The sequence below is a fragment of the Branchiostoma belcheri genome, unplaced genomic scaffold, assembly GCF_001625305.1.
Source record: "Branchiostoma belcheri isolate BF01 breed outbred unplaced genomic scaffold, Haploidv18h27 scaffold372, whole genome shotgun sequence".
Lineage (NCBI taxonomy): Eukaryota > Metazoa > Chordata > Leptocardii > Amphioxiformes > Branchiostomatidae > Branchiostoma > Branchiostoma belcheri.
The window spans coordinates 50,882-73,767 of record NW_017803990.1 but is presented as its reverse complement, the minus strand read 5'-3'; the positions used below and the strand labels follow the sequence as shown (position 1 = coordinate 73,767).

Sequence of the window (22,886 nt, the reverse complement as noted above, 5' to 3'; positions counted from 1 at the left end):
CAAACCGTTGCCAAAACACTCCAAAGTCGGCCCGTATAGCCTTCTTCGCAGACTTGTTGGGGGGCGACATATTTTTTTTTTGGTGAGCGACGCTTCAAGGACGTTATACACATAATTATAATGTCCTTGTACGCACTTATGCCGCGGATTGACGAGTTTGCCGCCGGGGGAGTTTTTGTAATGGAGAGAAGGGGTCAGGGAGCTCGAGTCATGTTAGGGAGTTGGCATTCTCTATGTTTTTATGTCTTCACCAGGCTCCTTTGCAACCTGGATAAAGAGTACAAATCGGCCTAAAAAAATGTAACTGGCCAAGAGGAGTTAGCCAGCCATAGAGGGTCCAAATTGGACCCTATATATATTGTACTCGTTTCAACCTGAGTGAAGTGAAAAAAAGTGTGTTTTAACATTGAACTTAAACGTGCATTTCCCAAGGGCACAACGTCGTGTAATGTGGGATTCGAACCCAGAACCGCTAGTTTCTGGGCCAAACGCTCTAACCATTACGCAACGTGGTTGTGCAACCGTTAGGGCGTTGGAATCGGAACCAAGAGGTCCCGGGTTCGATACTCTCCATGCCCCGACGTTGTGCCCTTGGGAAAAGCACCGTACATCACCTTTCATTGACATCGAAGTGACGCCCACCAACCCACTTCAGCTATTCTGCCTTATGTGCACAAGCAATTTGCAACATTTGCACATTTGCCACCAAGGGCCGTAAAAACTGGAGCAGTACGTAAAAAAATCTGTATCTGTAACATAACCTCCTGGCGGAGGTAAATATATTTTGTACGTATGTGTACTGTATATACCCCACCCGGATCGCCAATATTTACATGATTCACTGTCCCTGGCCACCCCCTGTTGACTTTAAAATGGCATCGCCCTGTGCTATTCTTCGTGTAGGGAGGGGGTCGTGAGGAATGTTGGTGTACGTGCGTTTCACCAAGTAAAACGTCCGAAAGAAAAGTCTTTGGCAGTGATTCAAGTCGCCAAGCCTGTCATACTATCACACTCGACATAGCCAATCTGTTAACAGGTGGGTACTCTTTCTTGGAACGGCCGATATACATACACATTTTACCTGTGATAGATGTATTGGTTGTGTATATAAACATATATAGTAACGACAATCCCAATAGATATTCTTGCTAAGATATTGTTTAATCATGAAGGGACCCGGAAGCCATTCTAATTTCGCTCCCGAATATCTGTTTAGACAGTGATTTGGAGAACAGTAATGTGGAAATTCAACTGAAAAGTAAACGTATAAAATCAACACCATTGCAAAGATATATTCTACTCTAAAAACAAAACAGTAAAATCACGACTTAGACGCACCCTTTTCATTGAATGAATGACGTCCTTTATTGCACATTTTGCCACACTTGGCTGAGCGCAAGTCTCAACTATCATTTGATAAATGCAACTTCTACTGGCTTTTATGAAAGCGTATGGCTCCTCATAACAACATTGAAACACATACCGTTAGCACATATAAAAGTCGGATAACTGGAGTGTATTGTTCCTGATAGTACGAGCCACGTAATTATATATTGACAACGGTTATTTTATCTGGTGTATTAATCATTGTCGGTTTTACATACATCACGCAACCGAGGTTGCACGGAATTTTGGTAGATTTCGACATTAATCAAAAAATGCTGAGAAATAAAACTCGTCAAAGTAAGTACAGAAAAATAAGCATGATACTACGTGTCATCTTTATTTTTAAATTGAGAACACTTTATAAAAAGCATAATTCAATTTGCAGACGACAATATCGTTCAAATAGTAAAATACAAGTGAAAACAAAACAGCACACAAGCATTAATTAAACACGGGTCAAAAGCCCACTCCTAAAATCCTAATTCTCTACACCACAAAACATCACGTTATTGACGGAGCATTAATTAATTCCAAAATACTTTTTGTCGTTCAACTATATGATATCGACCGTTTGAAATGGCAATGACCGTACGGTAGCGTAGGTGATGTTAGACCTGCTGTAGCTGTTCTGGGACCAGTACCAGCTGTGGTGACCTTGTCTTCTCACGTGGATCCTGGAAGGTACGAAAACAGAAATGAGCCCTACAGTCCATTTTGTGGTGAAAATAATGTATCAAAGAGTCTCAAAGATACGCACAAAACGCTTATTTTATCCATATCGCAGCATATTTACAAGTAGTCATTATTTTTTTTATCATTAGCATCAAACTATTTGTTACCTCCATAAAAAATGTTGGCATTGTTTTTGCGCGTCTGTGTGTGTGTGTGTGTCTGTGTGTGTGTGTGTGTCTGTGTGTGTGTGTCCGCACATTTGTAGTCAGCATAACTTAATAACGCCTTTATGGATTGTGCTGATATTTTGTATGCTGGTAAGTCTTAGGAAGACGAAGGTCAAGGTCAAAAATGGGCCTTCTGGTTGATGACCTTGGTACGGCAGCAGAACTTCTGGTTTTTTTTTTTAAAATATTTTGTCTTGAACATGCTATGGTCTTGAATTTTAACGGTGGTCAAATCTGGGCTGCAAAGTTTCCACATTTCATAGAATCCGAACAGTGTTCGATCGTGTTCGATTTAGGCAATTCGAATCGAACCCGCGTTCCGTTGCGGGGCCACCTGCGGTTATTTACAATAAAGCGGCAAAACAAGCCCTTCTGCCTGAGTGCCTCGAAACAGATAAAAAAAAACACTTTTCTATAGATACAAATAGTTTCCAGGACAGTACATGTCCGCTATCATTTTTTGTGGACATGTAACATGTAGCGAAGATACTGTCGTATCCTTGGGTAACCTTGAATACTGTAATGATTCTTTACGCCTTTATGAATAACACGGTGCACACCACGGCGGTCTGTCATTACGGCATTCTTTCCCATTGCTGGGGGCGTTCGATAAGTATCGGGTTACAAGACGCAATTTTGGGCTAACCGTAAAACAGTTGAAAATAAACAAACTAGTATTGAAGGGAAAATTTCGTTGAAATAAAATAAAATTATCGTCTTTACATACATTCAATGGTGATTTTTTGCGCTTAAAGGATGATTTTTTTCGGATTTCGTTAAAAAAGTTGATAATTTATGGAATTTCAAAGCGCCATATTTTAGCCAATCACCGAGCAAACCTGGCTACACATATTACGCAAGGTAACTGATTTTTATATTTTTCGACGACCAGGAATAAGATGAAAAATCGTGCTTTTGGGATTTTTTAATTTCTGACTTAAAGTATAGTTTTTGTCCACAAATAGGTGAAAAAATCGAATTTTTTTTTTGCTTTTTTTGCACTTAATTACCCATAATTCAAAAATTCCTAAACCACGATTTTCGTGACAACCGTGTCAGTCATTTTGAGTCGTAAATGGGGTATGTTTGACCCTCTATGCTTCCAGGTTTGAACGAGTTTTGCAGAAATGTCATATCTCCCAAAAGTGTGCACCGTGTTATTCATAAAGGCGTAAAGAATCATTACAGTATTCAAGGTTACCCAAGGATACGACAGTTGCTTCGCTACATGTTACATGTCCACAAAAAAATGATAGCGGACATGTACTGTCCTGGAAACTGTTGGTATCTATAGAAAAGTGTTGTTTTTTATCTGTTGCGAGGCACTCAGGCAGAAGGGCTTGTTTTGCTGCTTTATTGCAAATGACCGCAGGTGACCCCGAAATGGAACGCGGGTTCGATTCGAATTGCCCAGATCGAACACGATCGACCACAGTTCGGATTCTATGAAATGTGGGAACTTTGCAGCCCAGATTTTACCACCGTGCACTTTCGGACTATATGACATGTCTGCAAAAACTCGTTCAAACCTGGAAGCAAGGAGAGTCAAACATACCCCATTGACGGCTTAAAATGACTGTCACGATTGTCGTGAAAATCGTGCTTTAGGGATTTTTGAAAAATGCGCTCGATTTTGAACTATGGGTAATTGAGTGCGAAAAAGGCACAAAAAAATCGATTTTTTCACCTATTTGTCGGCCAAAACCTATTCTTAGAGTCAGAAATTAAAAAATCCCTTAAGCACGATTTTTCATCTTATTTCAGGTCGTCGAAAAATATAAAAATCAGTGATCTTGCATAATATGTGTAGCCAGGTTTGCTCGGTGATTGGCTAAAGTATATATGGCGCTTTGAAATCCCGAAAATTATCGCCTTTTTTAACGAAATCCGACAAAATCATCCATTTAGCGCAAAAAATCACCATTAAATGTATATAAAGACAATAATTTTATTTTATTTCAACGAAATTTTCCCTTCGATACTATTTGGTTTATTTTTAAATGTTTTGCGGTTAGCCCAAAATTACGTCTTGTAACCCGATACTTTATCGAACGCCCCCAGCAATGGGAAGGAATGTCGTAGTAACAGACCGCCGTGTTTTGGTGACAGATAGCTTTTCCTGTCAGGAATAAGTGGTGTGGGTTTGGACCCCCTAGCAGCTTGTCCTGAAACTGCAGGGAACTTTCGGGCGAAATCTTTGAAAGCCAATTAGTCCAGATAGGAACAACGTATTTTCATCATTTTGGTAGGTAGGTAGCTGAGAGAGATATGATCATAATGAATTGCAAATTATGGCAATGAGGACTTTATTTGCATAATTAATGAGGAAATCCTATAATTACAATGTTGTACATTATAGTACTTTCATACTTGTAATGTATGTAACCTATGGCAGATGGAACATCAACAGATACTAATTATGCAAATGATGACCTAATTTGCATAATAAATGCATACAAAATTCCATACTTTCTTACGCCCTCGTTACCCAACAAGCTAACACCTTGCTTCGCTCATTTCAATGCACAGTGAGTGAACTAGTCATTATAAACATAATGAAGATTACATGTGGTCATCGAAACGTCCGACTCGGCTATTGTTAACAAGTGGTTGTTAATGAAGAACTTTGATATTCATTGACAATCACTTACTTAACTTATGAAATTATTTACAGATTGGGACCTACCAGTAGTACGCTGACACAGGTTACAGCTCCTCGGACAGTGTTGGTTCATGTAGGCGGGGTTGTAGTGACACTCTCCCCGCTGGGCCCACCCCGCACAGTTACCGTTCGTGTCCTCGCAGTAAGACCCTAAAATACAAAAAAAAACATCAACTGCTGACTCTATGGAGACTCCAAGCTTCTCCACTAATGGTATATTGCATAATTTATATGTCACGACTGGCCAATGAAATGCTGGCTAACCTGTTATAAGTATAACTAATCACTTAAGCCTTGTTCATGTGAAGTCACCCAAAACCGCGATTCGGGTAACTCGCATTCCGCACATCTCGTCCACGTGCCATGCATTCCTTGCAAACCGTGTCCTATCACGATTCTACGAAACTGCATTCATTATTGTTTGGTGAAAACACGCAAGGTGGCGTGTTATCAATGTCAGGGGTCAACGACCTGCTTGCTGGTGCCCCCATCCCCGCGTATCTCGGCCGAATGCCGACGTAGTCCCGCCAGAGGCGGTGAAGCTCATCCTAGAACGGACACATTATTTGACCATTACTTCTCTTTAAGTTGCTGCCACGTAAAAGTTGGTATTGCATATAAATAAAGTAATTTCACCCGTAATCCATGACCAGGCGAAGTTACATTGAAATCACATTGCGTTCAGACGCAAATCGCGATGCGGGAAAACCGATTCGAAACCACCTCTAGAAGTGGTTTGGGATCGAGGCGCTTGTGATTTGGAGCGTTCAGATGGAGCCACGTGCACATGAAACCGGCTTCGGGGTAAACCACATGTAAAGCACCTTCACTGACTTCACATGAACACGGCCTTAGCCTAGCTATGGTAAGCTTCCCAATCGACCCCCTCAGGTAATTTTTGCATATGTATATTTTATTTTAGCAGTTCTGTGCTTTTTCCGGAGCTGACGTCACCCCGGAAAAGTACATAAATACAAAACTACGCCAATAGTCTGCCGAGACTGGCTTGTGTTGACTTTTCCGAATTAATATTTCGAATATAACACTCTGTCTGTACTTATTGTGAACGTATTTGTTAGTTAGGCATTATAAATTATGTCAACTACTAGTATAATCAGATGAGGTCGTATTTTGGTTTCACGAGCACTTTTTTGAGTGGGTCGCTTTTTTTATGGGTTCATATTGCTTTTTCTGATGTTTCTTCTCCTCCTCCTTCTCCTCCTCCTCCTGCCATATCTTTAAATGGATTCAGCTTCTTCATTTTAGGGCCTAAGGTCCTGAAATTTGGTATGGAGGTACAGTGGGCAAATACCCCTAGGCGTTTTTTAAATTTTTGTGATACAGGCTTTTAGAATGGTTTTATTTGAGTTTTTTTGGCTGTATTATAGCTAATGTATTACTGTGTTAGTGTGCCATGTTTACCACGTCTGGGCATGAGTCATCACAATGGAATGCAGGGCATCAACCAATAGGCATGCAGCTTTCCTCTATACTTCTTGCTGATTGGCTGTTGGAATTTAACTTGATTAACACCTGCACAGAGTATTTCCATACTGACAGTATGTCTTTATTCAAGTGTTTTGGTAGGTATTTCAAGCTTTTCTGCTCCAGCATTGGAATGCGGGGCATGAACGTTTTTTTTTTTTTTTTGAAAATCAACAGTTTGCATTATGCAATTAAAAATCCTAACCAATAAAGTAGGGAATAGCTATCCAACTGTTGTTTTAGTTGTATGTTACTTCATATTATAGTTATATCAATGTAAATCATTGTTTTCCCTTGTGTTTCTCATTCTTTCCCTGCCATGTGGTAAAATGTGGTGAACCCATCGCTGTATTTGCTCCAAAGCAAATATTGGCCTTTCTAGTTTCCAGTTGCGTTGCTCAATTCATGATAGTGACATCGATAGTATTGTAAACGTTACTGATAATGTTTTAGTTCGCTGTAACACCCTGCAGTTTATACCGCATTAAAGGAAAATTATGGACAAAAACAATACCTCTCAAGTATACGCAATCTAGATATCCGAAAAGCGATCACAAAATTAAGAATTAGTTGTCATAAATTAAACATAGAAATGGGTCGATACAAGAAAATACCAAATGACCAAAGGTTCTGTCCATTTTGTCCAGACAAGATTGAAAATGAGCACCATTTTATAACGGATTGTACACTCTACAATGATAAGCGCCTATTGCTGTTCACCTATCTTTCCGCTTGTTCAATTGATTTCAATACGTTAGGTCCTATAGATAAATGCAACTACATTCTCAGGGGAGATAACCAATACAGTGTTCAAATAGGAAAATACATTTAAAGAATGTTTCGATCTTAGAGAACACATGTTAGAGAATAGTTAACCTTTATTGTTACATCATACATATACTCTGTACGTAAGATGACGTTATCCACACATGTATTTAGCTTTGTTAGATCTTTAGTTAAGTTGTAGAAGACCATACAGAAGTCTCTGTACTTTTTGTTGTGTCAATAAAGAATCTGAATTAACACGAAATAGAGATACGACTGTCTTAATTTAGATTTCCTAATGGCTATCCTAATAGGATTTCTATGTTACATTATTTTCTTGTATGAAGTTTCCATGGACTCCCTTGGAAATCAGCCTCAACCCATTTGTTTGTAAGATTTTCGAATTCCTTTTTTACGTTTGATTATAATCATTCAGTGTTAGATTGTTTTATTGTATCATGTTTCCATGGGCTCCCTTGGTAATCAGCCTCAACGGCTGAAGGGACTACCCATTTGTTTGTAAGATTAATAAATTAATAAATAAAGAAGTAGTTGACGAAAGTTTGGTTGTGGTCGGAGTACATTGTTGAATATGTAGTGTTAATAACTGAGTTATTATTTTTAGGGTGGGGGATATGCAATAAGTAGCTATGGTGAAAATACATTCTCATTAAGTTACGATTAACGATAAGAAAACTGTTACTATAAGAAAAGGATAAGAAAACTGTAACTATCAACATTAACGATAAGAAAACTTTCACTGACCTTGCCCCTCCCCCGCGTTCTCCTGAGATGAGCCTGTCCCAGTTCCGCTTCCGGTGGCGCACATGTCACAGCTCCGGCGACAGTTGGTACTCATGTAGGTACTGTGGACCCCGGAGCAGTATCCCTGGACAGCCCAGTCAGGACAGTAGCTGTTCAGGTCCTGGCAGTTTCCTATAAATACATGGTGATCGTCAAAAAAAATATAGGTGATGATAATCTCCCAGAAATCCATGAAGGCGATCATGAACCAAACTTTGAACGCATGTATGTCAAGCGGAGTGTAGACGTTTGGGACATATGGCTTCGTAGTGAAGCTGCGTAGGAATTAAAACGATCAACATCGGGGTCTATTTCCCAAGCATCTTGTTTTGACAACTTGACGGAAATGCCTGAAAAATCACAACTAGCAAATAACCGATTCATATGACAATGTTTTTACACGAGACTATAATACGTACGTGGACTGCTGTTAAAAGTGTCCAGTACAGTTTTAGGACTAAAAAAACCTTTCAAAGTCACTTGTCTCCATAATATTATAACAGCACTATCCCAATGTATATCGACATTTATAGAACAAAAATGTAATGTTCTAGGACAGCCTAAATCCAGATTACACAGAATTGCCTTATTCAGAATATTTGCAGTTTTGATGCATGGTAGCTGTTAACATTACCTGCGTCACTCCCACCGTCGCCACCATACGTGTTGCCGCTTTCCCCGCCGCTGTTCCCTTCTACGCTGATACCCCCGCTCCCGTCACTGTTGCAGTTCATCTTGAGAGGAGTACCACTGGTCAACCCTGGAGAATCAGGAATGTTTGGGGCAATGTTTCTTATCGTAAAATTGATCAACAACACATGGTGACGACACCCTCAAGTCATTGGCATATTTTCATACGCCATCGAAACAATATGCGAAACTGGATGTTCGAATTCAAAGACAATTTTCTGGCCACCTTTTTAATGTATTAATTTGAATCAATCTTATTCCATAGTATATTTGTACCGAAAAATACTAGTATATCTGTGAGGCAGTTGCAAAAAGCGATATTGATGACAGAAAATACGATTGCTTGAATATTTTGTATAGTAGTAGGATGATTCTAGCTAGTTATATGCGCGGTGCCCACGTGTGCTCGCGTGTCCTGGGGCTTTTTCAAGCGCGTCGACTTCGCAGTAAGACTCTTATACGGTTTGGTCTTTACTGTAGTGCCCATGTGAGGCTTTTTGTAAAAATGTTTGTGTTTGTGTATGTATTGTAATGTTAATATGTATTTGCCAGAGAATCAACTGTAAAAAAAGCACTGTTATTCAGCATGTTTTTGTACAGGCTGCGAGGCTGTTTTTTATGAATAAACTGTTGAAAGATCAAGTATGATGTGCTAAGAAATGGCAGTAAATGACAGACTATTTTTGTTTTGCCGACCTGATTTTGTTCCTTTGTTTTTTTCCCACGTGTAAATAGTTCACGATGAGTGCGGTGTTACCTTGGTCCGAGCAGCGGTCCACGATGTGGTTACTGCAGGGGAAGACCTGTGAGATAAGCCCGTACAGGGTCGGGTCGTACTGGTACAGTTTCTCCCTGGTGTCCACGTGGTTATGGATCCCGTCAGGAGGGTTACGGTACGACTCCACGTTGAAAAAACTCTGCACTCCTGTAAGGTAGTTCCAAAAATAGCTTCATTACATCCGTAAAGTATAGGATATCGATATAAGACCAAACAATTTACCTAACTGGCGTTACCTTACTGACAGACACCAAAGAGTCAGCAAGGTAAATAGTTTGGTTGTGTTAAATAAAATTCTTGTATCCTGTAAGGTAGTTACATGTTTTTGCCTAGTGTTGTGTCAGCTTTAGATGGATAGACGGACACCATTGTATTTCTCTCACGACGTTCTACATAACGTTATCTAAGTCAAACTAAAAGCCAGTCAATACTCTCTAGCACTGCTGTAGCGATCTGTTTCTAATGTTTCGGTTTAAAATGCAAGTTTACCAGCACTGGTACCGTATACGCTTTACCATGCACGCTATCTTACATACGTCTGAATTAGAGCTGTGTACCTAAACAAATTTTAGGTACAGGTACAGGTACACAGGTTTAGGTACAGGTCCGGACCTGAACCTGTACCTGAACAATTCGACCAATTTATATGCTCTTCTGAACTCCTTCAATAACAAAAAAACATAAATAAACTTGATAGTTAAGGTTTATTCTTTGTTTATGGCGAATGCTCAGATAAAATATAGGCAAAACTAAGATGTTTTTGTTTTCATGAACACACTGTCCTTACACAGGCACCCATTGTTAACCAGCTATTTAAACATTTGAGGTCACAAATAGGCATAAAATTAGTGTGAAATTGTTTAGGTACAGTACCGGTACTGAGGGATTAGGTATTTTGGACCTGTACCTAATCAATTTTTCTGGTACAGTATCGGTACTGCGTACCGGTACACAGCTCTAGTCTGAATAGTACCTAGTACCTAGATGCACTAATGTATTATTATTATTATTAGTAGTAGTAGTAGTAGTAGTAGTAGTACCTAGTACCTAGATGCCCTAATGTAGTAGTAGTAGTAGTAGTAGTAGTAGTAGTAGTAGTACCTAGTATACCTAGATGCCCTAATGTAGTAGTAGCAGTAGTAGTAGTAGTAGTAGTAGACTGGTTTCGTAGATTGGATTATTTGAATTACTGGTTTGAGAGGATATTTGATGTTTGTATGAATAGAATTGAAACTGTCGACAACTATGCACCGACTCCGTGACTTCCAAACACTAGCCAACTATGATGTAACTATGTCCGAACCTACCGTCAGCGCCGTGAACGTTTGAAACATTTTGAGACATCCGACTGGCACAGCCGAACAATAGACAACCCACTGCAGCTAAACACCAGCCGACATGGCTCCCAACCTACTCCCGACCATAGTTGGGATTAGTGGGATTTTTGGCGTCGGGTGGTGTAGTGGTTAGAGCAATCGACTATGAACCGGGAGACCCGGGTCGATTCCGAGTCGTACCCGGTACATGTCTGAACATGCGCCCCGACGTTGTGCCCTTGGGAAAGGCACCTAACACCACTTTCCTCACTCCACCCAGGTGTGAATGGATACCTAACTTCGGTTGGGGAAAGTCGTATTGAGGTCACCTTGTGGCGCCGAATGGCAGCCGCACAGACCCTTGCGACAGTTCCACAAAAAATAATTGTGGAACAATATGTGTATCATGTGTATTATTTGATTTTTGTAATTGTTGTGATTTGTATTGATTATTATGTGATACCCTGCATCAATTCAGCTGTATAAAGGCTGCGACTGCACGGGTACTGTTTGGACAATAAAACCAAAACCATTAGGGATAGAGTTGGCAGTGTTCGGGAGGCCGTATTTGGTTGTGTGTGAAAGGGGCTTTACTGAAAACAAGCGCACCTTCGGCGAAGTATTCCTGGATGGTACTCCCAGCATATGTGTTGTCCCACAAGCCTCGTGCCCGGGCGCTGTCATAGGCCGCCTGCAGCCTCGCCTGCCAGCCGGGGATGGCGTACTTGGCGCCCAGCCCATGGAGCCCGTGTGCAGTCTCATGGAGGAAGATGTCTTCCTCGTGCCACCTGTGCAGACGTCATTCATCATAATTCATCAATTCCAATTTTTTTTAAAAATTCTATTCGAGTAAGAAGACAATACAGACAAAATGGTGATGTTCTCAAGTTGACAAACTTACAGTAGTGACGCTAGTAAACAAATATATACTAGACATATGAGTAAATAGGTACAGGCACCAGATAACTGTCTACTGCAAAGACAACAAGGACAAGGACGATTGGTTGTTCCAAAATCTCAACGAGCTCTGACTTCCTTGTAAGTACGTTCTCCCAACATGACGGAATATTCGTGAATTTATTTATTTATTTATTAAGTTTTACCACGTACAATATGCACTGTGGATGGCATGGCGAAACAGGTGTTTCTGACATGAAATACCTTTTTAAAGCCGCCATACCAATAAAATGACAAGACAATACAAAAAGTAATCAAATCACATAATACAATTTGAGAAACAAATGAATAAACTTAGAACTAGTCAACTTATTAACATTGTGAGAGTTATTAATTCGTGACAACAAATGACGACAGTTGTATAGCCAGCAGTGATATCATAGTTAGCGCGGTCTTGTGGCCAGACAAGTAGCGCAACCACAAGATAACTGTCACATACAGGGTTGCTCTAAACTGTAGGTTTGGCAAAATTTGCTGTACATAAATGAGGAGAGTTTCCTTTTGAAGGCAACCACATCAGTTAGGATTGAAGCCCTAATTCCTAGACCTCTAGTATCTGCATCAAGTTTGTTCCAAATCGTTGTAACACGTGGTATAAACGAAGATGCAAAAGAGGATGATTTTACTCTTGTTGGAACTAGCATGTGTGCCCTAGAGCTGCGGGGTGTTCTTGAAGAGAAGTCAGCCAGCCTCGCAACATCCGAATCATACACATTTGCGTGAATACTAGTAGCTTCATCGCGTTGTCAGGTTGGTAAGGCACTGAGTAAAGAAACTCTTTCTACACAACCAAGTCTGTTATTCAGCCGACTGTCTGCCACCTCCCTCGGGGCAATTCTGACTGGTTCACATTGCACTGCAGCACAGGTGTGCTAGCTGCATCCCCAAGCGTACACTAACATAATCTATCTACACGTATGCGTGATTATAGGGAATCGTATCTACAGCATCTACAGCTGCGACACCTGTGCTGCAGTACAATATGAACCAGTCAGAATTGCCCTGAGGAAGGTGACAGACGGTCACCGAAACTTCAGCTGAATAAATTACTTGGTTGTGTAAAAAGATTCTCTTTTACTCAATGGTGAAATATTGTACCTGTCCCTGCCGGGGCCGTAGCACCCCGCGTTCTCCTCAGCTCCGGTAGACACGGGATGTGTCTCCGTGGCACCCAGACCGCGGGCCCGCTCGTTCCAGCTCGGGCCGAGCCACGAGTGTTCAGGAATGTCAGTAGTTTGCTGGGTGAACACATAGTGGAGAATTTAGAAGAATGCAAATTCCAAAGTCTGTTACACAACGCGCCAATTTAAAAGTTATTTAACCAAGCAGATTCTCAGGTTTGGCACTGTTGAGACTGGAAACTGTCTCATACAGGAGCTAACATGTATTCAAAGACAGTCCTTTCTGAGATCAACATGTCAATCAAATGTATAGCCAGCAACATTATAAGAATAATGTAGGTTCTGCAAACTATGTTACAACCCGCCGTACGTGCTTCTGCGTGCTGTCTACGTGCAAAAACGTGGGCAAACGTAGGGCATCCGTGCGTGGTGAGTACCACCTCCGTACGGAATGCTACGGATTTTGGAGCACGCAGACACGCCGTAGAACTTTAAGTGCATGTAAAACTTTTTCTACGTGCAGACGTGGCCTCCAAATAAAACATACGGACAAAAAGCACGTAGGGCGGGTTTCACCGAGGATAAAGGGTGTCATCCATATAATCAAATCAACATGGCCTTTTATAGTTGAAACAAAATTGAAGGTATGTTGGAACAAAAAAATGTGTCCGGTTACCTCTGACTCAGCCATGAGAGCGTGCCTGCCGTACCGGTCGTGGAAGTGGTCCCTGACGTCCTGCCGGTCCGCGAACATGAAGCGCACGACGTAGCAGGCCCGGCGGAGGGCGGAGTCAGGCACGCGGCTGGACCCCAGCACCGGGATACCGTACGCGTGCAGGTATTTCTACGGGTGGGCATAGTGAATGGGTGAGTGGCATAAGACAGCAATAGGTTTTGGTGTCTTAAAACGTTTGAAAAGAGTTCGGAATTATGTGGGAATTATGTCATGAAAAGTTGTCAAAAGTCATCTGCCGGAGTTACCTCAGGTATCAATATGTTATATCTAATATAACGTTATATTTCTGAGATTCGCAGAAGTTTATATCTATACTTCGACATGTTAACCTAATTCGTTGACAATTTACCTTAAAATGAACCTCAGGAACGCATGAGAGCTCAAACGTTCATGTATGTAACAGTTTTCCTACCTTGCCGTAGTTAAATCATTAACCAGGATACATGCCCATAGCACGCTAAGCTCAGATTTAGCAAGAGTTGAGGGGGCTTTAGAATTATTTCCTTGAAAGCATGGATGCATTGGCCTGTGTAGACCCTGGAAACAGTTGCATTGTACATCTAAGCTCCTACAGAAGCTCACCTGGTAAAAGTAACTGAGTTCCATGTCACTGCGGACGGACTGCGGTACTCCGGTCACCGTGTCACAATCCCAGCTCGTCAGGGCAGGTCCGCGGCCCGTCACCCGGCCCTGGGACACCAGACCTGCGGTGTGAGAAACAAGTAAAGCGAGTGGCGCTGGGTGTGGGGAGATAGCTGGATGTTGGGAGGGAATGCACGACGCTTTGGGCAGGTACAGCATGCTCTGGAGAAAATTACCATATCTATACTTGTAGTCTTTCGTTGTCTTTCGCTTCTTCTCAGTGTTAACTTAGGACAAAACTGATAGAAGCGACGAGAATCGATCAACAAGATCAAAACTCGAAGTTTTCATAAGAATGAATTTCAAGCACTGTGCATCCCAAACCAAAACAGACCAGAGATAAGTACTGTACATGTCAGTATTAAGGATTGACCGTGATTTATTTACGAAACGACTTATCTTCTAATGTCAGTTTTACCAGCCCCTCTCTTTAAAAATAAAGTACACAGCGCATTCGAACCGATTAAAGTCTTTCCTACACAATGTAGTTTCTGCAACAAAGACTGTGTCTTCTAGAAAAAAAACACGCCCTTTCTTGGCCCTGACGTCGGCAGTGGCATACCGGGATACGTACCCAGGTCTTTTTCCAGCTGTATCAGTAAGTGATACGGCGCAGGCGCAAGAGTGTCCCCCGATGTACGTCCGCTCGGCCCCTGTAAATCATACGATCGGTTCACTCCGGAGAAGGAGAAATCCTTCCGCCGGAAGGAACTATATTTCCAGTCATATTGGTGTGTTCGCAGTCACGGTGGCTTAGCAGATTTCTTAATTGGTATACATGTATAAGATTAGTTAATGGGGCTAAGATCTGTATCTATATCTGTATAGCCGATATAACTGCCCTTCGGCGCAACACACCAGCTTTGCAGGTACGCGGCGCGGCGGCAGCTAGCTATATCACACAGAACGACTTGTTACACTTAATCTTTGCACATTTGATTGCAGGAGTTGTTTAAAGCTTTCTAGTGATGATGCTCCAACTGTGCTTGGTGGCAACGAGTTCAGGTTTACGATAGTTCTGGGGGAAATACGACTTTTTTAATACCTCAATTCTTGGTTGATAATTCTGATATTTGAAGGCATGACTGTTTCTTGTACTTTTCTGGGCTGGTATCAGATACTTAGTGGTTGGTACGTCCACCAGTTTATTAGTCATTTGCACAGTCTGGACATTCTACGTCTGTCTTCCAGCGACCCCCACTGTAGGTTTCTCAAGTACATTTCCGTTACACTAGCACCCCTTTGGTAATTGTTCGTGCAGAATTTTGCAGCTTGGTTCTGTACCCTTTCCAGTTTATCTTTGTCTTTCTTTGTATATGGATCCCATACTGTCGCGGCATATTCTAGATGATGAAGATTCTTTTTGTTAGGCCGTTTTATTTGTTAATTTGAGCATTTCAACTGCTTATCAACTTATCAAGCACCTTTCCCCAGTACATGTTTATCTATTTACATTATGGAACTGTCAAATAGATGGATTGATAGAGTTTCACACAGCCATTTCCTTCTACATGTTGTATCTTGTTGCCGGTTTCGTTTCTGACTATGATAAGGTTATACGTAAATGCAGACGTTTGATGTTTTTACGGTGACGGTAGTAATGACATGTACTCACCGGTGGTGTCTGCAACCAGCAAGAGATGGCAGTCTGCCAGCAGTCACAGGTCCGCCCCATCCAGCCGGCTTTACACATACAGCTGCCACAACCACACACACCCCGCTCTGGTCCTACACAACAAACAATAGATACATCCCAACATCACACATACAGCTGTCACACACACCCCGCTCTGGTCCTACACAACAAACATCAAACAATAGATACATCCCAACATCACACATACAGCTGTCACACACACACACACCCCGCTCAGGACCTACACAACAAACATCAAACAATAGATACATCCCAACATCACACATACAGCTGTCACACACACACACACCCCGCTCAGGACCTACACAACAAACATCAAACAATAGATACATCCCAACATCACACATACAGCTGTCACACACACCCCGCTCTGGACCTACACAACAAACATCAAACAATAGATACATCCCAACATCACACACACAGCTGTAACACACACACACCCCCCGCTCTGGACCTACACAACAAACGTCAAACAATAGATACATCCCAACATCACACATACAGCTGTCACAAACACCCCGCTCTGGACCTTCACAACAAACATCAAACAATAGATACATCCTAACATCACACATACAGCTGTCACAAACACGTACACAACAACATCAAAAAGGCCTTTTTTAATAGTATGATGATCACAAATATGCGGAAACACAGAGAGACATACGGACGGAGAGTCAGACAGAACAAAAACAATACCTCCATTTTTCATGGAGATAGCAACAATAAACCTACATTATTAGAAGACACTGTATGCTTGGTACATACCTCCGCATGGTAGTCCATTTGTGGCGTTCTGACATGACGTTGGGTCGCATTGCTGCAGTTCATCCCAGCCGTACGAGGGCGCTGGTGCAATAGCTGTGCTGTTGACGGAAAATTCACTCTCTCCGTTCTGGAACATAAAATGAGCACTGCAGAAGTGTTGTCTCGATATGTTTGAAGTAATCCGTGCGACGGTTTTGCGACGGCTTTATTCGTTGTTTTTACAGTGGGTACAGTATTTTTTTGTTTTAGTAAATTTAGATTCTCGAACTTTCTTTGTATGAACGGGATCCAACAGAGCGCATTGGGCGCCGCCGCAAATTTCCGTCTCGTAAACGGTCGTCGCCTTTCAGAACGGTCGTCGCCTTTTTTCAGAACGGTCGTCGCCTTTCGGAGCGGTCGTCGCCATTTCCGAGCGACCGAACTTCAGTTCCGAATATCCGCGGCATGTTCGGGACTTCCCGGAGTTCTTGGAATGTGTGAATCGCACTCAGTCCATAACATGGCGACCGTAGGCGGGCCAGAAAAGTAACTTGTCTCCTCAACTGCTGATTTTATAAGATCAGCATACGATCCTAGGCCTGGATCTTCTCCAGCCTATTCTTGTTTCCCTTCGCCAGCAAACTGAAGAAGGGTTCATATAATGCCGTTTATACAAATGACAAATGAATCTTCAACCAAAAACAAACATAGATTCCGTCCCTGTGCTATATTTCTCAATCCCTGTGGTATGTATTCCTTTCGTTTATGTAAAATTCATGTAGGATTAATAAAGGACCTGCTGTTTTAGAAGGGGGACAATGTCTTACTTTGACAGGAGTTTTGACAAACTTGTAAAGCTATTTTCATCCCGAAATGTCTATGTTTTGTTACCTTGCTGAATGTTAATACTTGACACATTCACCACTGCACTGTATGTAAATACGACACATTCACTGGGTAGCACATCAATGCCATGCTGGTGACAAGTGTGAAATGGCCTGCTATGCTGGGCAAGCACTGAGACAACAAAATAAAACCCGGCTGTGGTGGAGTTGTGAGTCAGTCAGTCAGTCAGGACATAATGTCCTTGGTCAGAGTAAATGCCTGCATGTGTGATGGTGCTTCCGAATGAATGTTTCTGAGTCAGACCATCCTGCAGCATTCATAAATTACATGCTCGCACAATGGGCTGTTCCAAAAATACATGTGGAGTTTTTCTCGCCCCCGTTTCAAATTCAGCAATGTATGAAAACCTACAAACGTTCTAGTTCAGAGGGGTTTTTTTTTTAAATAATGTTTATTCGCATTTCAAAAGGAAACAAAGAAAAAAGGCAAAGGACATGTTCACATACAAGAAAAATAAATACCCAGAGACATTCGAGTTCAGAGTTACCCAAACCCTTCCCGTTCCAATCGAGAATTTCTCAAACACTAACCTTGTTCTAACCTAGATAATTCAACCCCCGGAACTTATAATTATAATACATGTACTAGCACCCACGCAACTTCAATCCACCTAGCCAAGTTCTGGCCCGTCTTCGGTCGCGATGTTATCTTCAGGAAGTGTGATTTCACACATTCAAAGAACTCGGGGAAGTCCCGAACATGTCGCGGATATTCGGAACTGAAGTTCGGTCGCTCGGAAATGGCGACGACCGCTCCGAAAGGCGACGACCGTTCTGAAAAAAGGCGACGACCGTTCGGAAAGGCGACGACCGTTTACGAGACGGAAATTTGCGGCGCCGCCATTTTAACAAATCTTCGTGAAACAGGAGAAAGCAAGTTTTAAGTTAGAATGTTTAATAATCGTAGGTTTTGAACTGATTTGATGCGAATCGCTGGTAGATCTATTGTTTTATTAATGATTGCTGTCAACAGGCCGTTCACAAAACAATGTAGATTTGTTGTTTGTTGTATTTTTTGTCAATTTGCGCCTTTTTCTACACGCTAAATGTTCCACTTCGGTCTTTTATATATAGGGCAACTAACAGTAGATGATAGGTACTATATAGTATTGTAGTTGTAATATATAGACTCCTAGCACTTAGCATTAGAATATAACGTTTCAGTATGTAATACTTACGTTTTTTCATCATCTTGTGCCTTTAGCCCATCTGGGCAAGAACATGCAATAAAGATTCATATCATATAAAACACTAAGGGTCGTCCTTTTTTGTGTGTGTGTGTGGGGGGGGGGGTATCACGAGGCGCGTGTTTTTTTTTAATTTTATTTCTATCAAACTTCGAAACTGCCAACACACAAATTTTATGAAGAGGGACAGTAAACTGTTCATGACTGTGACACTGTAATATTCTCGTGACTATTTTACCTGATACGCGCATCACCATCGAAATGTAAAAGCTTGCCCTATTTACATACACAATATGATTGATAAAAAAAATCGTCATCTCCATTACGTTTTTCATTGCCAGCCTTGTTATCATTTTTGTCAAAATTATGCATTCAAGTTGTAACACGGATTTGCAATATTAAATGTTTCAAACCGGTTTTAGAGCCTTGTGGCTTTCTAATCTTTCTATGAAGTGGGTTGTTGTTTGGCACGATTGTTAGCGGGTCTGCCTATTTACCGGAAAGCACCGGAAAACATATATAGGAGGCTTAAATCTACCGGAATACACCCTTCATTGATTAGATAACTGCCCAAATCGCTGTATTTTTGGCATAAGATAACTTAAGCTAAGGTCCCAATTACGCCGGTGCCCGTCGGGGATGTAGCCCCGTCTGGCCCCGGCCGGGTTCAGGAGTCGAGCGGGCATCGTCTGTCGTGGTCACAATTAAAAGTTTCCTTCAGTAGCATTTTGTTAGAAAGTTTGTCACCCTCTTTGGTCGGTATCCGGCAGGCACCCGGCAGGTACCCAGCAGATTCTCTGACGATGTCTTGTATTGACCTATACGTAATGCAGAATTCACGTATTTGTTGTGATCATTTGATCTGTGAGGTCACACATTTTACCCGGGTTTACGAAGTACACACCTTTATTCTGTCCATCTGGTCTGTGACGTAAGAAATGTGTCCCGGTGGAATGCCGGCAACCGGAGGGGTACCTCCCGGTGTTCTCACGATGAGGTCACGGCGTCTTGTTGTTAGCGGGGCCCGGGTAGAATTTAACTCAGAATTAAATTCTTATCGGGGCCCCGACGGGCCAAAAAATATCCCGGTAGCCGCAGGGTGCCCCGCGGGGCCACGTCGGGGTCCCGCCCGAAAGTGGTAAAAAACAGCCCGGGAACTACCCGCCAGGGCCCCTTTTCCCAATTGGGACCTTAGCTTTATACGTAGCCCAGGAAACAAGAAATCACTTAAATTCTGAATCGGCAATCGGCGGAAGCGGCCCGGCCAGTCGCCATGTTTGTTTACATAGCGTAACGCAATCGTTTGTTTAGCGCGAAATCACAGAAGAGAAGTGAAATGTACCAAAATAACTTCTTTTGCACTTCAGCATCGCAGTTTGCTCTATTTTGACGGTATAACTTATGCGTGGCATAACAAAAAAAGAACAAAAAAATTACATATATGAATCGGCAACTATCGGGCCCCGATAGTCGGCAGAGTCGATCGACAAACGCGGCCAGTCGCCATGTTGTTTACATAGCGTATGTTTGTTTAGTGTAATCACGGCAGAGAAGTGAAATGTATCGAAATAAAAAGTTCTTTTATACTCCAACATCGCAGTTTGCTGTACTAAAGTTTACCCATAACATATCAAACTTATACATGGCCCAGGGAACAAGAAATCACTATGAATCGCTGGCAACTATCGGCTGGAGGCGACAAACGCAACCAGTCGGCATGTTCGTTTACATAGCGTATTGCATTGGTATTAGGCTATTAGCGTATGTTTGTTTAGCGCGATCACTGTGGAGAAGTGAAATAAAGAGTTCTTTTATACTTCAACATCGCAGTTTGCTGCATTTTGACCGTGAGATAACTTATAGTGGCCCATAGACCAAAAAATCCCGTCGCGTCGCGGGATCCGAGGGATAAGCAATAAGGCAGAACCTGAACGAGGGAGTGTTCCGTTCCGTTCCAAATGATACCCAGAAGTCAAAGACACTGAAATACTAGATTATCCTAAGATATTGCAATTATGTAAAAATGGACAAGTACTGATTCTATTTCTCTAAGAAATGCTATTCCTCTTTTATTGCTGAGAGTAATCTAACAAAGGAGGTTCTAACTAAAATTCCTAAAACTAAAGACATTATACACTCTGTATAATGTCCTTGCTAAAGCATTGACAAGAAATTTTAAGTTAAGTTTATTACGTGACGGGACCGGATTTTTTGTTCAATGGGCCACTATATTAATTTAAAGTTATCTCATGGTCAAAATGCAGAAAACTGCGATGTTGAAGTATAAAAGAACTCTTTATTTTACGTCTCTACAGTGATCGCGCTAAACAAACATACGCTAATACCAATGCAATACGCTATGTAAACGAACATGCCGACTGGTTGCGTTTGTCGCCTCCAGCCGATAGTTGTCAGCGATTCATAGTGATTTCTTGTTCCCTGGGCCACGTATAAGTTTGATATGTTATGGGTAAACTTTAGTACAACAAACTGCGATGTTGAAGTATAAAATGACTTTTTATTTCGATACATTTCACTTCTCTGCCCTGATTGCACTAAACAAACATACGCTATGTAAACAACATGGCGACTGGCCGCGTTTGTCGATCGACTCTGCCGACTATCGGGGCCCGATAGTTGCCGATTCATAGTAATTTTTTTGTTCTCTGTGCCACGCATAAGTTATACCATGGTCAAAATAAAGCAAAGTGCGATGCTGACGTGCAAAAGAACTTTTTATTTTGGTACATTTCACTTCTCTTCTGTGATTTCGCGCTAAACAAACGATTGCGTTACGCTATGAAAACAAACATGGCGACTTGCCGGGCCGCTTCCGCCGATTGCCGATTCAGAATTTAAGTGATTTCTTGTTCCCCGGGCTACGTATAAGTTATCTTATGCCAAAATACAGCAACTTGGGCAGTTATCTCATCAATTTAGGGTGTATTCCGGTAGATTTAAGCCTCCTATATGTGTTTTCCGGTGCTTTCCGGGAAATAGGTAGACCGATTGTTAGCCATCATGAAAAAATGACATGGCTTGCACACCGGATCATGTGTGACATTAGAAAACAGCGCTTAAAAGCATCCGAATTATGCAATTTCATCGCGGAATTGGGCCGGAAATCTGTCTGATATTGACATTGACTGGCAAATATACAAAAGTAACGCCCTCCGCACTGGTGTTCCAATGCTGAATCAGCGGTCGGAATTTCGCTGAACTTTTTTCACCACTGGATTTCCAGGGCTGAGCGGCTCTTTTCCAGAGCTTTTTTTGCGGTACAAAAACGTATAAAAATTAACGTTTGAATTACAAATGTAAGACAGCGTCGTGATGAAATATAAGTGAAATAAGAAAGAGCACAGGCTCGGATTTGAAGTCGGGTCATAAAAGCTTTGCCATGAAGTCCTGACCTGAACCCTGACCCCTTACACCATGAAACATCGGTCACATCGGAAACATCGGCAAAAAGAAGTTGGAGGTTGACTTTCAAAAGTGCAAATATTAGCACGTACCTCACTTTCCTCACTCACAACAGTAGGGCCAAGCGAAGGAAAACCTCTCACTTCCAAAATGGCGCCAAGAAGGCAGATCCTGACGAGCCAGACCATGACGAGAACTTACAGTGCAGACCGGACAGCTTCTGTAGACTGTCTGCTAATACTTCTGATTATTCGTGGTGCTCGACTCAACTTATATAGACAAGTCTATACAAACCGGTTTAATCAAATTAGTGCCGGATGTTTAGATATTACATTGCCTTGCCCACAAGTGTACATTGATTAGTTATTTCAAGGAGCGCAATTTCATTGGATGTTTTCATTATCATTAAAATAACTTTCTTCCACATAAAAAACAAAGCATGATTACTTGTTTACAATACGGCGGGTCATGATTACTTGTTTACATTGCGACAGGCTATGACAAATTAGTTTACAATAAGGCGGGTTGTACACACGTTAAAACGAAGTGCTAATCTTTTTTTCATTCTGTCGCGTCTTACTTTTATTTTTCTCTTTGAATTCAGGGTGAAATTGACGGCACGTCGTTTATATATCTTTTATAAGCTAGGTAAGTGGCGTCGAGTGGTGTAGTGGTTAGAGCGATCGACTACGAACCAGGAGACTCGGGTTCGATTCCGAGTCG

The 22,886-nt window shown here is 41.8% G+C and overlaps 1 protein-coding gene across 2 annotated transcripts; it reads right to left on the bottom strand.

Moving 5' to 3' along the window:
* Positions 1-1,239: 1,239 nt before the first annotated feature.
* Positions 1,240-22,426, bottom strand: LOC109476419. 2 transcript variants are annotated; one of them, XM_019777351.1, is made up of 13 exons: positions 22,256-22,426; positions 16,670-16,796; positions 15,857-15,969; positions 14,816-14,894; positions 14,182-14,303; positions 13,540-13,707; positions 12,841-12,980; positions 11,395-11,573; positions 9,449-9,616; positions 8,636-8,761; positions 7,963-8,133; positions 4,972-5,097; positions 1,240-2,060 (listed from the first exon to the last, which is right to left on the bottom strand). In XM_019777351.1, exons 1-13 carry the CDS (start codon positions 22,349-22,351, stop codon positions 2,050-2,052), a joined length of 1,626 nt encoding a protein of 541 aa, XP_019632910.1. In that variant the 5' UTR covers positions 22,352-22,426; the 3' UTR covers positions 1,240-2,049. The 2 variants fall into 2 exon arrangements, with proteins under 2 accessions (XP_019632910.1, XP_019632909.1); XM_019777350.1 differs by lacking the exons at positions 16,670-16,796; positions 22,256-22,426 and adding an exon at positions 16,026-16,621 and having other exon boundaries at positions 15,857-15,957.
* Between the last annotated feature and the right edge of the window lie 460 nt (positions 22,427-22,886).

Bases quoted from the DNA above. Each gene is read 5' to 3' on its own strand.
- LOC109476419 (XM_019777350.1), bottom strand. From the start codon at position 16,476: ATGTGTGATGTTAGGATGTATCTATTGTTTGATGTTTGTTGTGAAGGT. The intron at 12,981-13,539 runs GTAACCGGACAC...GTGTTCACCCAG, and splicing joins CTCTCATGGCTGAGTCAGAG to CAAACTACTGACATTCCTGA. The intron at 5,098-7,962 runs GTCAGTGAAAGT...TTTGTATTTTAG, and splicing joins GAACGCGGGGGAGGGGCAAG to GGTCTTACTGCGAGGACACG.